The sequence below is a fragment of the Camelina sativa genome, chromosome 17, assembly GCF_030686135.1.
Source record: "Camelina sativa cultivar CO46 ecotype springtype chromosome 17, ASM3068613v1".
Taxonomy (NCBI): domain Eukaryota; kingdom Viridiplantae; phylum Streptophyta; class Magnoliopsida; order Brassicales; family Brassicaceae; genus Camelina; species Camelina sativa.
Window position 1 is genome coordinate 10,516,683 of NC_141896.1, and position 16,975 is coordinate 10,533,657.

The window sequence follows — 16,975 nt, forward strand, 5'->3', positions numbered from 1 at the left end:
TTAATTAATTATTAAATTTATTTAAGTTGTTTTAATGGCAATTGAATGTAATTTTTACACATTTTAAGGTTAGTTTCATATTTGTACTTTTCAATTAATATAGTAGGATAAAATTTGTAGTTGCAGATTTTATTTGATTAGATTTTTAAAATCTTATCTGTTAATTTTTTTTAACACGGATTAGTTTTGATTCTAATAGATTTTTTTTACTTTTCTACAATTTATTTTATTTAATGTATCCCCCATTTTCGTTTTTTAATTAATTATATTTATTTAATTTATTTATTAATCTTAATTAAAAATTTCTAATGGCAATTGAATGTAATTTTTTACACATTTAAGGTTAGTTTCATATTTGTACTTCTCAATTAATATAGTAGGATTTGCCACGTCTTTTTGTTTAAATATGTCAATTAATTTGATTTTTACTATTCTACGTGAATTATTGGCCACATTTCTAGAAACAAAAAAAGTTCAAAAAATATTTACCTATCAGTATAAGGAAATTGAGCATATCTCTTATTATATAAAAATGTCTACTAAGTGCTATCCTATATCAAATAAAAACTTTGAGTACAGTAGAAAATCATGAACACCAAACATACAGTTACAAACTATGAGACATCGGAAAACCATACTAGCAAAAGAAAACGGGGTATCATGAGTGATGATCAGATTGCTATGATGGAAAAAATACTTGCAGATGAACCTCATATAAAACTGGATTTAGCTACACTTCAAATATGGGTAGACAAACTAAATCAATATGTAAGTACAATATTTATATAATGCTACACATATATATACAATTAAATTATATTGTTTTATTTTTAAAAAATTTCCATTATCTAACATTGATTACCAAAATATAGGGTTCACAAATAACAACTTTGCAACTTAAACTATGGTAAGGACTTTTATTGAATTTGTCTTATACAATTTGTAAACACTTCTTCTTATTAACGAGATCGTGACACGTGTCAAAAATATTTTATTAATCTACATGAATTAGAAACAAATTTGATTTTAATATTTGTTTAATTCATGTAGATTAATCAAATTTGTTTCTAACTGGAGTTTAATTCATGGAAAATAGAGGGAAAGACTCTAGTTAGTTAAACTCATCGAGCAAGTTGGAGAAGAACGGCCAATATTCAGAAGACTGCACCATAGTGAGTAACTCAGCACAATCAGTCTCAACACGTTGACAAGCGATCCCTTCAACACGTATCCGCTCAATGGCCCACAACAACGTTTTTAACTCCGAATACAGGGGGAGGGGCTCTGTTTTAGACACTTAGCCCCCAACAACAAGGTTCGCTCCTCACCAACGCAACACCACCAGCCCAATCATGAATGCAAATTGGTTGCTTTCCAAGAACCATCAATCTGAAAACAAGGTGAAGAAACCTGGACATCTGATAAGAAGATAGAGCTGACATGACTGCCGTAAAAGAGAGCGCCTATTCCTAGACTAAATTATCGCCCAAAGTCTGAGTAATTATATCATTCGCCTCTATCTCTTAACTTTGATTTTTTAATGGCCTTTCAGATTGTCCATAAAATCTATGGTAATTGAAGAAGTTGATCAGTATCACCCTGTTAAGAGGCGTCACTCCAGAAAAAAAATCCAAATTCGAGTACACCAACTCATATGGTAAACCCTCTGACAAGACCAGAGTCAAAGAGAAATCCCAAACTTCACACGAACAAGGACATTCAAAATAAAAATGTGATTAATATTTTCAACCGTAGAGTCACATCTTTTATATTAAATATCACATTGGACACCTCGGTATATCTATTTACTTACTAAAAATATTTATTTTATATTTTTTGATAAATTTAATTTTATTTCAAAAATTATAAAGCCGCACATCGGACGGGTCCTAATCTAATATATATATATATGAGGAGAAGACATAAAGAATAATATCTGCGGTTTGAAGAAGCAGTATAGTCGTAATTTCATCATTGCTCTAAGTGAAATCGTTAGTGGTCGACAAAGAAAAGAAACTAAAATAGCAAAGAGTCGATAGCCACTTGAGACGAGTTGTAGTCTTGTAAAGTTGACCTTGACCGAATTACCTTGGCCTGTTCTAAGGCCATCCGCAACGGCCCAACACTCAGTGTGTTCTTAGCCATTTAAAAATTGGAAATATTGGGAAAATGGGCTTAGATCATATTTTTTGATCTTATTGTAGAACTGATTTAACTCATGTTCTAGTGTGACGTGTCAGTGTGTGATTGGAAACGTTTTTTGCAAAGGAGAGAATTTTCATTTCTCTCGAAAAACACTGTGGCCGCTAGGTTTTTCTTCTCTTCCTCTCTAGTTGCGGCGATAGCTTCGTCTTCTGCGTGTTCTCCGATTAAGGTGTGTTTTCCGGTGATAAAAACACCGGTGTTATTAATCTTATTAAATAATCTTATTAAAAAATCTGCTTTTGCTTTATAGTAGGATGATCCGCATAAGTACCGGTGTTATTAATCGATGTCTGTGTAATCGATTCTCAAGTTTTGCTGGATCTGAAAACAATACTAAGCTTTCCAAAACCCTCGGCGCTGCAAACATCATCCCTATTCCACACAGAAGGGATCCTGAACCTAAAGGCCAAGATCTCGATTTCATCAATGTCGCTCATAGTCACCTGATTCAATCTGATTGGGATAAGCTTAATAAGCTATCAGACCACTTGGATTCGTTTCGCGTCAAGAACATACTACTAAAGATTCAAAAAGATTATCTTCTTTCTCTTGAGTTCTTCAACTGGACGAAAACACGAAACCCAGGTTCTCACTCTCTCGAAACCAATGCTATAGTCCTTCACACTCTCACCAAAAACCGCAAGTTCAAGTCTGCAGAGTCAATCTTGAGAGATGTACTAGTGAACGGTGCTGTGGATTTGCCTGCTAAAGTCTTTGATGTATTGTTGTATTCGTACAGGGAATGTGACTCTACACCTCGAGTGTTTGATTCACTCTTCAAAACTTTTGCTCATTTGAAGAGATTCAGAAACGCTACAGATACTTTTGTGCAGATGAAGGATTACGGGTTTCTTCCAACGGTTGAGTCTTGTAATGCTTACATGAGTTCACTGCATGGTCAAGGAAGGGTTGATATTGCTCTCAGGTTTTACAAGGAGATGCGGTGATGTAAGATATCACCAAACACATTCACTCTCAACATGGTTATCTCAGGTTATTGTAAGTCTGGCAAGCTTGACAAGGGCATTGAGTTGCTACAAGACATGGACGAGGAAAGCTGCTCAGTTTGTTAAAGAACTCGACAAAGAGAATTTGGTGCCAAACTCGTCAACCTTCTCTGCGTTGATAATGGGACAATGCGTGAGGAGAAATGCAGACCGTGGTTTTGAACTGTACAAAAGCATGATTAGAAGCGGTTGCCATCCGAATGAAGAAACATTCATCATGTTGGTTTCTGCCTTCTGTAAGAATGAGGATTTTGATGGAGCAGCACAAGTGCTAAAGGAAATGGTCAGAAGATCAATTCCTCTTGATTCAATGACTGTTCATCAGGTCTGCAATGAGGATTGTAATATGTTTTAGATTATTTATATTAAATCTAATAACCATGTTCTTCCATTACCAACTAATTAAACAAAAGATCTTAACTCATGTTCTTACATTATCTTAATAATTTTTTTACTCTAAGAACACCCACAGCTGTTCTCCCATTGCAGATGCCCTAATGTTCTTAGTTCTTCTTAGCTCTTAAGAAAAATATCTTAGTGGTTTTCCACCTTCAAGGATAGTTTTATTAAGAAATCCTTCGTTTTAATCCAATGACACAAGAGATCTTAGATCACTAAAAAGTATCATAATAACACAATAATGTTACATACGTTTTGGTGATATTATGAATTAATATGTCTTCTGGTATAAATTATCACTAATGATTAAAATATTTTGCTGTTTGATTTTTGAAAAATAAATTAATGGAATTGTTGACAAAAAAACTAATAATAAAAATAAATAAATTAATGGAATTTCTTGTATCATCTTATCAACTTGAGATTATATACTATACTATATAGATCAAGTGATGTTTAAGCCGTTTTCCAAATGATATGATATTTTAGTATTATAATGCAAAAGTATTAGTATTTGTTTTACTTGATTGTCCTTATATATATGAAAGAAAAACCATTATATATATAGTTACAATACGTTATAGTTATTAAAAGTAGTATCAAATAATTATATTAGATATTTTACAACTTGTTTTGGTAAAGATATTTTACAACTAGTGTTTTGGTAAAAAGATATTTGACAACTATATATTTGCAATACCACATTATTACTTATATGATAAATAAAAGAACATTAACTTAGATACATGATAGAATAAGTTATGAATTCGCTCTACACATATATTAAAATTATATATTCTAGTAGATGTCTTTTTACTTTCATTTTTGTAAAGTTTCTTTAATGACTAAAATTGATGGGTCAAAAAACATTTGAATAAAAAGACATATTATGTGTGGACACGTGAAGGTTGTGTTTACGTGTCGATATGCAATACGACAGAAAAAAATAAAATGTTTTATTCTCTACTCTTGTTCTGTAATACAAGGCTACAAGCAGATGCACCTACTGTATATAACTAAAACAATCATGTCCATTCATTTCCCTATTGTCCAATCCAACGGTGTATATCAGAGATCTCATTGTCCCCTGCCCTCCTTCTTCAGCTCCCTATATAAATGAAGAGAATCAAGAAGAGTCAGAGGCTCAGAGCTAAGACTAAGAAGCGTGACAACAATACCATTACCACACACACTCAGATATCAAGAGATTAATAGAGAGTGACAGTAACATATGGCGTCGTGAATGAAGGCGGTGCTAATCTCTACTGGTTTCTTGGCCACGGCTATGCATCTAAAAGTCATTGTTCCCGTGGCTGTAGATTTCTCACAGGCACCGATCCTTTTGAGCTATTTCCTGACGTGGCTGAAACCACCGTATCTCTACGTCATCACCAACGTCATCATCGTCGTTATCTTTGCTTCTTCAAAGTTTTTCCGGAGTACTGTCTCTTCCAGCAAAGACTACGAGGTTTCTTACAGTGGCGACAATAATAAGTTAATTACATTTCAAACTTGTTGTTTGTCCGTGACTTTCTACTTTTGTTCACTTGTTATTGTCGTATTGAAAAGACAACTAAAAATAAAATAAAATTATGAAAAAAAACTTAATAATTTTAATAGTCTAATTCATCACTTTTTGTTTGTGATATTCCATCTTAAGTTGACAATGTAATTAACGTCATTGAATAGATCTTTCTTTCTTCGTAATCTATTTTTATATTGACGCATTTTTTTTGAGTCGGGTCTTAAATAACTAATTTCGTAATTAGAATGCTCTTTCTTTCCTAATATGGGAATACAAAGGCAAAAAGATACATTATTATCACTATGGTGTTTGTAACAGACCATCAATAACATTCACATTAACCACACAAAAAACAAAGAAGAAAAAAGCATCAATCCCTCTTGTGTTCATTCGCATCTTAGCTTCAGTTTCTCCACTGTAAGGAGCAACGTGAAATGCGTACTGTTTAATGACGGAGAAGACGATCATCTCAAGACACACAAGCACGTTTTGCATAGCTTCCTCAATCTGCTCCACCTCCAGCCAGAAATGATGCGACTTTATTACTCCCATTTTCACTAATATGTCCAGCACTATTCCCTGTATAACACACAGCACCCATGTCAGAATTTAAAAAACCGAACTCAGCACTCATATTGTTAGATACCAACACTTCCCAAGATAAGAGAGGAACAATGTGCTAAAGACATAAAATGCTCTAAACTTTCAGAATGTTCACTTATTTGACAAAATTCAGTGGTGATCCTAAAAATCCTTTCTGATGAGACTTGCTTGTTCTCAAGGACCAATCAACAAGTTTGAAATGGCTTTGGTTCGCTATACCACAGAAAGACTTCGATTAAGATGAAACTTCTCAACGCTCAGACCATATCTTATTACCAAACGTCTGGACCAACGAATAACCTTTTCAACCTTCAGCTCTCAACTAGATAGATAATGTAAGACCTGATCCTACAGTAGCCTTAAACAAGATAATCTTGATAGTCTAATTCATGAAAGTGAAATAAGACGGAAACTGCCCTTCAAACATCTTAGGATATTCTAGAGACTACTAAATATTTATCTTTCCATTATCTTTATCAGCAGAATGAAGAAAAATCCGAATTGCTTTCTCATCGGAAACAGTTTGATGAATGAAGAAGCTAGTAGGCAAAGAAAAGAACTACTGATTTGGCAGGCAAAAAGAAAAGCTATAAACCATGTATTTACCTGCCAGAAGCAGAAGAAGACTATCCCTTGGACGCACATGAACTTCGTAAGTGGCTTATGAGGTTCCAACTCATTGGCAAAAACATGGTAGAATTTCACCAAGGAATACAATGCCAGTGAAACCGAAACATTCAGAACGACGGTGAAAATCCAGCTCAACCACGCTGGATAAATCCCGAGGATCTGTAGTGTTATCATTAAGAAGGAACACACAGGGCGGATAATACAAAACTGCCATGTCCATTGCTTGAGCTGTTTCAGTGTGCGGTAATCCAGATGCGTGGTGCGGGGCACGAAAAGAGAGTCATTGGAAAGGAATGGTGGATCTCTCTCCCTTTGTATTCATCAGGGATAATCTGTGCGCTCATAACTATACATCAAAGCCAAGAATGTAGCAATGACCTGAAAACAAACAGAGCAGAGCAATACAACAAAATCAAGAAACAGCCACGGAGAAAGAGAGAGAGACAATGTAAAGGAAAGAGACAAGAGAGAATCTAGAAGAAACATACAAGTGCCTCATAGCAATCCTTAACGGCGTCTAGAAACATGAAGAAGGGTTTGCTACCCTTAGCATCTAACAAACCAACAAAAGAGTTGATGGAATAAACAGGAGCCATAAGTATGATAATAAGAATGGAGGGTTCTTCCAGTAAAACAAATGCTGGGATATGAGCTGCATGGTGAGGTGCATCGAGAGCAAAACACAGAACATGGCTCCCATCACCGTGATCTCCGCAGGAGATAGAGTAGACAAGAATGTAAGTCCATTCTTGTCTCCTCTCTCTCTCTCTCTCTCTCTCTCTCTCTCTCTCTCTCTCTCTCTCTCTCTCTCTCTCTCTCTCTCTCTCTCTCTTTATTATGTCTCTGTCTTATGAACAAAAAAAGAGTAGACGTATTCACCAAAAAAAAAACAAAAAAAAGAGTAGACGTCGTTCTTATACAAGACGAGATCATCATTTCATAAGATTTTGAAGTTTGGAGATGGCATCGGCTTTTAATTTAGATCATCCACGACCACGAGGATGATGATTGTATTAGGTGTATTGATATTGTGTTCAGTTTCTTCTGCCCAAAGCTGGAGCAAAGAAGGCCATATTCTTACATGTCGAATTGCTCAGGTAAGTTTATGATCGTCTATATATAGTGCGTTTGAAATCAAGTATTTTGTTTATTGGTTTGTGTCAATCACTTTGGACTATATAATAGGATATACACTTATCAAGAATAATTAATTAACTCTTAGTGAGACGTACCTACAACTTTCAAGTATGGTTATTGGTTGACTTTAAAAATCACTGTAAAAAAAAAGTAAAAAGTTTTCAATATTCCATGCCTAATATTCTCATATAGATGATCATGAACGAATACAGATAAGATTGTTGGGATACCAAGGCCTCTATATAGCAAAAGTTTTTATATGTGTGCTTGTGTGGTGTGACAGAAACTTTTGGAAGCCGGACCGGCACATGTAGTAGAGAATCTCTTACCGGATTATGTGAAAGGTGATTTATCAGCCTTGTGTGTGTGGCCTGACCAGATCCGACATTGGTACAAGTACCGTTGGACCAGTCATCTCCATTACATCGACACTCCTGACCAAGCCTGCTCTTACGATTACTCCAGTAAGTCATCATCATAACCAAAACATTCTTTAATTAACGGTTCTATTTTCAACCGGAGTTAACCATGACTAAAAAATTATACAAAACCCGAAACCTCATTATTTTCAAAACATTATTAAATGGGAAAATAATTAAAATTGAATTTTGAAAAAAAAAAAAAACAGGGGATTGTCATGATCAGCATGGGTTAAAGGATATGTGTGTTGATGGAGCAATCCAAAACTTCACGTCACAGCTTCAGCATTACGGCGAAGGAACATCTGATCGTAGATGTACGTGATCATTTTTATTTCTTTACTATAACTTTGATATCAAAATGTTGATGTATTCTTGTGCTTAGTTTTTTTCTTTTCTTTTTCGTTACATTCCTCTTGTTCAATCTTGTAGATAACATGACCGAAGCCCTTTTGTTCTTGTCTCATATTTATGGGAGATATTCATCAGGTTTATTACTAATCATTTCACACACACATAGTTCTATTTTCATGTTAGATACTTAAATATTTAATTAATTATGATTATTTCTACCGTGGTTGTTTTTTTCTCTTACAAAGCCAATGCATGTGGGATTCACAAGTGATGAAGGGGGGAACACGATAGATTTACGTTGGTACAGACATAAATCTAATCTTCATCATGTAAGCTTCTTCTTTTGTCTCTTACTAACTTTGAACTTTATTACGGGGGAAAAAAAAAAAGAACTAATTAGTGAGACAATATGTGTAGGTATGGGACAGATAGATCATTCTCACGGCTCTGAAAGAATACTACGACAAGAATTTGGATCTCCTCCAAGAGGATCTTGTGAAGAACATCACCAATGTAATAAAATAAATCTATTTATATTTTACTATAAATTTTCATAATGCTTTTCTTTTTTCCACCGTGACTTATAGTAATTGTTATCATATATTAGGGATTATGGCACGACGATCTATCTTCGTGGACAGACTGCAACGATCTTATCGCTTGTCCACACAAGTAAGTTTTAAATTACTTGGTTTGATATTGACTCGACGCTACTTTAAAAGCTAGCCTTACAAATCTTGAACATTGGTGTTTTGATAGTATGTACCATCATGATCAGATTCTTACTGAGTTTCACATCATAACTAAAGATCCTGAAGTTGGTTCTGTTTTGGACTTTTGGTGGAGAAAATCTAATTTCCAAAAATATAAGATAATGTTAATAACTATATTTTGGGACATTCTCAAAAATGCCCCTTTTTCCATACATCTTTTTAAAAATACCCCTTCTTGTTGACCATTTTTAAAATTATCCCTCTTTATATACAAAATGACCAAATTACCTTTTTTTGAGTGACAGCAAGAATGTACAGTCATCAAAATCGAAAATATTTTCCCGCCAAAAAAATTTCCCGCCAAATTTTTTTTTTCCCGCCAAAATCGAAAATTTTTCCCGAAAAAATTATTTTTCCGGCCAAAAAAAAATTTTCCCGCCAAAATCGAAAATTTTTCCCGCCAAAAATATTGAAATTTATACCTTTTAAAAAAAAAATTTAAAGTGTTTACAAGGTTTTTAAAAGGTTTTTAAGCACAACGCTTTTACAATGTTTTTAAAAAAATTTAAAGTGTTTACAAGGTTTTTAAAAGGTTTTTAAAAACTTTTTAAAAGCATTTACAAGGTGTTTAAAAACCTTTTAAAACCCTTTTAAAAATCTTATAAAAACTTTTACAAGGTTTTTAAAAATATTGTAAAAGCGTTTACAATGTGTTTAAAAACCTTTTAAAAATCTTTTTAAAAATCTTTTTAAAAACTATTTGAAAACCTTTTAAAAACCTTTTAAAACATTTTAAAAATCTTGTAAAAGCGTTTACGAGTTGTTTAAAAAACCTTTTAAAACTCTTTAAAAAATCTTGTAAAAGCCTTTACAAGGTGTTTATAAGACTTTTATAAGGTAGAAACCTTATAAAACCTTTTAAAAACCTTGTAAATTTTTTTTGGCGGGAAAATTTTTTCGAAAAATTTTTGGCGGGAAAATATGTCGGAAATTTTTTGGCGGGAAAATTTTGTTTTTCTTTTTATTGAATAAAATAATTTTCATGTAAGGGTAAATTGGTCATTAAAAATTAAAAGAGGGCAAAAATAAAAATGGCCAGAAAAGAGGGTATTTTTGAAAAGGGGTATATCAAAAGGGCATTTTTAACAAATTCTCCTATATTTTTCAAATGATAATCGTGATATTTAATCTACAAATTATTTCACTTTTAAATAATTGTTTCACATTTTTTTATTCGATCCAAATAGAATCCAAAAAGAGACAATCGAATCAAACAAAGTTTAATTAATTTTGTTTTTACACTATTAAACTAGCTATATAAGTTTGTTCTTTCGTCACAAGCTGCTATGATAACAAAACTCTTAAGAACTTATAGGAAAAAAATTGAATACCAATATAGCAAGTTAGCAACATGAGCATTTGAACACACAATCAAATACCTAATACTTGTGATTTGAGTTTTTAAAAACAAAGATATATTATTCGATCTATGAAAATAAAATGTGTGATTTTAATTTTTAATTTGGCGGGTTGGTAAAACTAAATTTATATAGCTGATAAATTAATAAATTTTATTTTTTAAAAATTATAATATTAAAATTACTAATTTATATTTCAAAAAACAATAATGCGAATACAACAAACAAATAATATAAAACTGTAATATACGTCAAAAATAAAATACTATAATATTTAAAAATAATTAGTATTCAAAAAACCATATATAGATTTATAGAACAATTAAAAATAAATATTATTTCAAACAAAATAATTTTTTAAAGAAAATCTAGCAATAACTTTTATTATTTTATTATAATTATTTTTAAAAAATGTTATCTCTTAATTACATTATATATAGCATGTATAAAGGGAACTAGGTTAAGATAAACGACTCTCCTATTCTTTCTATATATACATCACCTATAGATGTAAAGTAAACAACGGACAATTTTAATATTTCGTAAATATTTAGACTTTATGTTTAAAATTGCGTGTTTTATTAACTATAGAGACCAAATCACGTTATGCGGCAGCCAACACGTTACAAATTAAGAATCAATACAATAAAAATAGGATACGTTTCTTTACAGCATGACACCTCAGTTTTAACATTCAAGCTTGTGTTGACACATCAGTTAAAATCACTAACCTATCAAATTAAAACAATTAATACAGATCATCATTTTTTTTTGCTTAGGTGGACAAAGAAATTAAGCGAAGAAACGAAGAAAGAGAGAGCAGCCATATGGCCAAAGACGCGAGGGTTATTCACTCACAAACCCTTCTACAAGAGTAAGAGAGATTGCAAACTCATTCGATAGTTTTCTCAATCTCTTTTTTCTAGATTCAGTTTTTTTCAGTTCTGTTGATTGAGAACTGTTCTATTTTGACCGTCATGGGACAAAACATCAATATCTTTGATTGCAGGATGTGATTTTTTCATGAGCTAGATCGGCGGTAAAGAGCAGCCATGGACAAAACATCAATATTCAATGACTGATGCTAATTTAAATTCCCTAATCTTTTTGTATGGATGATTGCGTTGAGATACTTTTATAATGATTTGCTTATTTGAGGCAATATGAACCATTTGGATATTAAAACACTCTCGTGGAATGAGATGCTTGTGAATACTTAAGGTCTCTTTGTTAGCACCTATAGCGGAAGAAAAGTCTGTTTTGTTCTTTCTTTTTTTTGTTTTTGTTTAGGTGATTTGGTTTAAGTGCTTCAGGTATTACTTGGAGATGTGGGAGCTGGAAAATCAAGTCTTGTGCTGCTTTTTGTAAAATATCAGTTTTGTTGAATTAGGTTGGTGGATCTCTCTTCCTCCCTCTCTTTGTGTGTCTTGTGACATTTGGTTTTGTTACTTTTATAATGATTTACTTATCTGATGCAATATGATCTCTCTTTCTCCCTCTCTCTCCGATGGTTGTTTCTTTATTTTGATCTATTTTCTGAGCTCTCATCAATATATTCATAGGTTTGTGTAGAAAATTGCTCTGTATTATCAACTAATAAGGAGAATCGATTCATGAGGGAGCAAGATTACTCACCACTGAGCTGTGACAGTGTCATGAACGAAATTCATACATTGTAGAGGTGAATCACAAAGGAGGAGAAGAAGCCTTAGGATCAAATTCCTAAATTGGATTTTGGGGATTAAGCAAATCAAGAGAGAGAGTATTGGAAGTTATTCATTACTTAATCCTGCAAAAGAGAAAGAGAAACTGGAAGTGAATGATGCTATGATGATGAAGAACGAAGAGGAAGCATGACCAAATGAATTGGTGGTGTGGTCGCAGAGGAAGAAGAAGATGTAAAAGAGAAGAAACGTGACTTAGTCACCAAAGTAAAAAGGCCATTGTGCACATTTATATTATTGTAATAAAAGCCCATATATGTAAATGCCTAAATGGATATGTTTATTTTATTTTATTGTCAAATAATTATAATTATTTATTTAAGTCTACATTTTTATTTACAGAATTAATATTAAAAGAAAAATTAAATAAACTATGTGACAAGAATAAGTATAAATATTAAATATGTTGTAAGAGATCAATTATGTGAGATTAAAGAGACAAATGTTGAAGTGGCTAAACTTAAAGTATTAAGATCCATCAAGAACTTTTACAACGTAAACATCAAATAGTAATCTCTCTTATTATTTTTTATGGCTTTTGAGTGAGAAACAAATCAAAAACTAAGGGCTTGAAATTTCTAAACTATTTTTTAAGGGTAATAAAATTAAAAATAAATTCAAAAACTAAATTTGTGAAATAAAAAACTCAAGTATCATATGATGATGTAAATAATAATAATAACAAAAAACCAAAATTACCATTGAAATTATCAAAAGTTTATGAAATTTGATTTCAAACAACATAAATTTATGAAACTTAATTTTAAATAACATGTTAAATTATGAAATCAAAAAACAAAATACAAAAAATATTAAAAAATCAAAATAAAAATTCAATCCCGCGGCGTAGCGCGGGTTCAACCTAGTTAAGATTGTAATTAAATAATATCCTTTCGTTTTTGGTAGGGCCAACATCGATCGTCAGTTAAGTTTTTTGATAATGTTAAACAACATCGTGAGTTTAAATACTATACCTTTTCGTTAAACACAAACAAAACCTATTAACTAACCATCTAATAGTTTTGATAAATGAATATATCCAACAATTCGTATCCCAATTAGTTAGTTACTACTAAACTTTGATCACATGCATGAACATGAATCCAATAAAAAGTGAGAGAGTGAGTGCTTTCCTCAAAAACTTCTCATTGTAAAAAAAGTAAAGTACATCATAATTAGAATTTAGGATTTTAAACAATGAAGTATATAGATGCTCAAATCGAATATGACTGGCATAGGCAAAACGACGCTAACAAAAGCAACCTTCGACTAAATGTCCACTAGATATGATGTTTTTGCTCCCAAACAAAAAAAAAAAAAAACAACTTTTGATGGAAATTGTCATGGTAGGTTGAAGTGAAATTATACTAAAATTCTAACAGAAAATTTTCATAAGATGTTAATATGCAAAATACATACTTCAAAAAGATAAGAAAAACAAAAAATTCATAATCTCCATGACAAAATTTATAATACTGTACATCACACTATTTGTTTTTTTTCTTTTTAACACCATTGGATCACTACATTTATTTATACAACACAAAAATTCATGTATAATATATATTTGTCACTTACAAGTTGGTTTTAACAAAGCAATTACTAATTAGTGAATAAAACAAGACCCAAATCCAACAAAAGCCCAATTGATTAAAAGAAGTCACATGAAAAGGAATATATCCGTTTTCTATTCAAGGAAAAGGAAACTTACCAAAAAAAGAAGAAAATCAAGTGACAAAGGAGATCATGAAGAAAAGGCAAACAAAGAAAAGTGGAAAGTGTTACAATAAGAATTAGCAATTTACTATTTGTGTTTTAGAATATTCATAACTAAATATATAAGTAGGGTGCTTATCATAAGAAAAGCAAAGAGAAAAGAGAATAAGAAAGAAAGAGATTCACAAAGAGAGAAATAATAAATAAGAAGAGAGGTTTATATGTAACATCGGGTCAAAGAGATTCACAAGAAAATCCCAACAGATAACTTTTTTATATCATCGGGTCAAAGAGAAGAAGGAAGCATGGAAACCCTAACCCGAGATTGCGAGCACCCATATTCCTTCGGCAGTACGTGTATCGTGTGTGGCAAGAATCTGGATGAAACTGGTGTTTCGCTCCGATGAATATATACACCAGGGTCTAAGATTGAATCGAGACGAAATTAACCGGATCTGTGAATCCAATATGAGAATCATGGAAAGCCGCAGAAAGCTCTACTTATTCCTTGATTTAGACCAACTAGAATCAACAACATCACAACATATGAATACTACCTGAAAACCCTAACCCTAGAGGACAGAGAGAGTCTTCTTCTCTTTCACAGTGGCGTCAGTCGGATATATAATACGACTAAAAGAACGTTTCTAAAAGAAGCAAACGAGATTGTTTGAGATGTATATATACACAAATGGCGGTAGATCTTACGCTCGAGAGATGGCTAAGTTGTTGGATCCTGAAGGAGTGTACTTTGGGAATCGGATTATTTCTCGTGATGATAGTACCGTTGAGATATGAGAAGAATCTTGACGTTGTGCTGGTAAATGAAGAAGCTGTTCTTATTGTTGATGACTTGAAGCATGTTTGGTCAGATTGAGAGGTATCCCTTTTTTGCTTCAAGCTGCAAGAAGTTTTTCAAGTCTCTATCGGAGTTAAAGATGGACGAGAGCGAATCATATGGAGCACTTAGTACTGTTCTTAACGTTTTAAAGCGAACTCATTGCCTATTCTTTGAGGACACAAGTAGAAAAGTGAGATCAGTACTGAAACAAGTGCTGAAACGAGTGCAGGATGTTAACAACAAGGATACTTGCATATATACCTCGATACAGCAATGTATGTTCCTGTGGACTGTTCCAGTGATCACAAATACATGGATTATGCCTCGAGGTTTTTAAAAACTTTGCTATAGTAATCGAGAGAGATTAAGCGTTTGACCTCAACAAGAGAAACGAAAGAAGGAGTTCCTGCATTAAAAGTAGGAGTTCCCCATTGACTAGGAGGATAAGGCACTCGAATCCTGAATCAACAAGCTTTAGCTAGCATTACAAAACCAGTCTAGGTAAACCAGAAGAATATATAAGTTTTTAATAATGATCTAAATATACCATGGAGCGGCGCTAATGATGCCAGCACGATCAGTTCTGCAACTGATTTGAGTATCAATTCCAATGGTGAGAATGTATGCAATAAAGCCATACAATGGCCACTGAAAGTATCACAGCAAACCGGTGGAAGAAGATGGATAATCTTTCTACTTGCATCAGATGAGGAATGTACTGCAGACACCAACAAAAGGGTATAAGAAACCACCTCTGGTAACAATTTGACAAATTGGTTTAACCTGTGAGAATTTATGATCTCAGGCAGTCCAATCTCAATGCATTTTGCTAGCTGTATTGAGCAGAACACAAAACTCAGGAGTTTAAGGTAAATACTATCCAAGAGCACAATTAACTCTGTTAGCATGTATATTGTATTACATACCATAGGGAATCCTTGTTCATAGAGTCCAAAGCCAGAAAATGCTACAAGAGGCACAACAGATAAGGGACTCAAGTACCTAAAACCAAGAGAAACAAAAAATAACAATTTAGACCCGAAAACGCCATCTTCAAGAAACAGAGGAATCTCTGTTTTACATGTAAGGGATTCTAACCTTACTACATTGCGCCAAAGGCCGCTGAAACCAACAAGGATCTGAAGAAATGAGGCAAAAATAAGAGCACCTTGACCTTGTATTCCACGCATTATCTTTTCAAATTTCTGCAAACAAGGAAACAAAAGCACACCTGACTTTAGTAACCAAACTTCCACAAAACAAAGAGATAATGTAAATTACTGATTCCCTTGACGAACCTCTTGAGGATCCATAATGTCATTGTACCGAGTAGCTAAGATGATTGGCACATATGTGTAAGAAGCACTAATGACAGCAGGAAGACGAGTCGCAAACCAGCTTTGCAATAACGTGTTGATGAGTCCAGACACAATAAAGAGCAATGTCTGAATCAACTTTACCTTGTCTTCCTGCATTTGAGTCAAAAAGACAAAAAGACAACAATTTTACAGACCGGAGATAGTCTTATGTTTTGGTAACAATTTCTTATAAAAGACTTAGGTTTCTTCCATCAATCTTTGAAGCTAACATTGTTGGAATGAGAACAGTCGTTCCAAGCATCACTAAGTAGTGTTGAAACCCCAAAAGTATTGCCTCCGCTGGTCCAAACCAAAGTAAGACTAATTTTACAAATCTTTAGTTTTTTTCACAAATTTTGGTCATGACAGGTTAAATATGTGAGGAAGAGGACTTGTGAGGCAGTAAGTGATACCGTCAAGTTGATCCTTTACCGGATGAGGCTGAAGCTCGTCCTGTTTCTGCGGCGGCTCTGCATTTCCTCCTGCCATGTTCCGGTGAAACCCAAAACCTCAAGAAAAAAACATAAAAGGTGGAAAGCTCGGAACTTATTGGATAAACCCAAAAATAAATAAAAATGGGTGAAACTTATTTGTGCGGATCGTCAACACAAAAGAGTGGTGAAACCCAAAATTATAATTCAAAAAGTTTAGAAAATATGGAAACTGGAACGCTCAGAAACTGAAACTGAAAATGAAAGAAGGAAGATGACGAAAAGAAAAAGAAAAAAAAAGAGTGTTGTAAGCAGGGCTGGTGTTGGACATGGGCTGCGCCCAATATGTCACTCGGCCCAACAAGACAAGATAAATGTGATTTCGGCCCGACCAAATTGGGTGAAAGTCATTAGTAATTCGTGAAAGGGCAATCTCGGAAATTCACGATGGAAACCCTAGAAAACCCTCGGTCTATAGTCCGCTATATAAAGCAA

The 16,975-nt window shown here is 33.2% G+C and overlaps 1 protein-coding gene and 3 pseudogenes across 6 annotated transcripts; 2 read left to right on the forward strand and 2 right to left on the reverse strand.

Annotated features, from left to right (window-relative positions):
• Positions 1-2,247: 2,247 nt before the first annotated feature.
• LOC104756647 (pentatricopeptide repeat-containing protein At4g26680, mitochondrial-like) lies at positions 2,248-3,636 on the forward strand (annotated as a pseudogene). Its single transcript, XR_015585742.1, has 2 exons — positions 2,248-2,374; positions 2,456-3,636. The product of XR_015585742.1 is annotated as a pentatricopeptide repeat-containing protein At4g26680, mitochondrial-like (transcript).
• A 1,800-nt stretch (positions 3,637-5,436) lies between these two features.
• On the reverse strand, positions 5,437-7,093 carry LOC104759367 (uncharacterized; annotated as a pseudogene). Its single transcript, XR_015587456.1, has 3 exons — positions 6,858-7,093; positions 6,346-6,747; positions 5,437-5,715 (listed from the first exon to the last, which is right to left on the reverse strand). The product of XR_015587456.1 is annotated as an uncharacterized LOC104759367 (transcript).
• A 126-nt stretch (positions 7,094-7,219) lies between these two features.
• Positions 7,220-8,968, forward strand: LOC104759368 (endonuclease 1-like; annotated as a pseudogene). Its single transcript, XR_015587457.1, has 8 exons — positions 7,220-7,240; positions 7,323-7,466; positions 7,790-7,970; positions 8,135-8,242; positions 8,358-8,414; positions 8,525-8,608; positions 8,697-8,792; positions 8,887-8,968. The product of XR_015587457.1 is annotated as an endonuclease 1-like (transcript).
• Positions 8,969-14,031: 5,063 nt separating this feature from the next.
• On the reverse strand, positions 14,032-16,735 carry LOC104759369 (nucleobase-ascorbate transporter 8-like). Of its 3 annotated transcripts, XM_087497171.1 has the most exons (8): positions 16,463-16,735; positions 15,990-16,349; positions 15,790-15,896; positions 15,618-15,693; positions 15,239-15,524; positions 15,069-15,150; positions 14,953-14,981; positions 14,032-14,854 (listed from the first exon to the last, which is right to left on the reverse strand). In XM_087497171.1, the coding sequence occupies exons 2-8, from the start codon at positions 16,164-16,166 to the stop codon at positions 14,829-14,831; spliced, it is 783 nt and encodes a 260-aa protein (XP_087353297.1). In that variant the 5' UTR covers positions 16,167-16,349; positions 16,463-16,735; the 3' UTR covers positions 14,032-14,828. The 3 variants fall into 3 exon arrangements, with proteins under 3 accessions (XP_087353297.1, XP_087353296.1, XP_087353298.1); XM_087497170.1 differs by having other exon boundaries at positions 14,032-14,981; XM_087497172.1 differs by lacking the exons at positions 14,032-14,854; positions 14,953-14,981; positions 15,069-15,150 and having other exon boundaries at positions 15,251-15,409; positions 15,475-15,524.
• Positions 16,736-16,975: the final 240 nt, after the last annotated feature.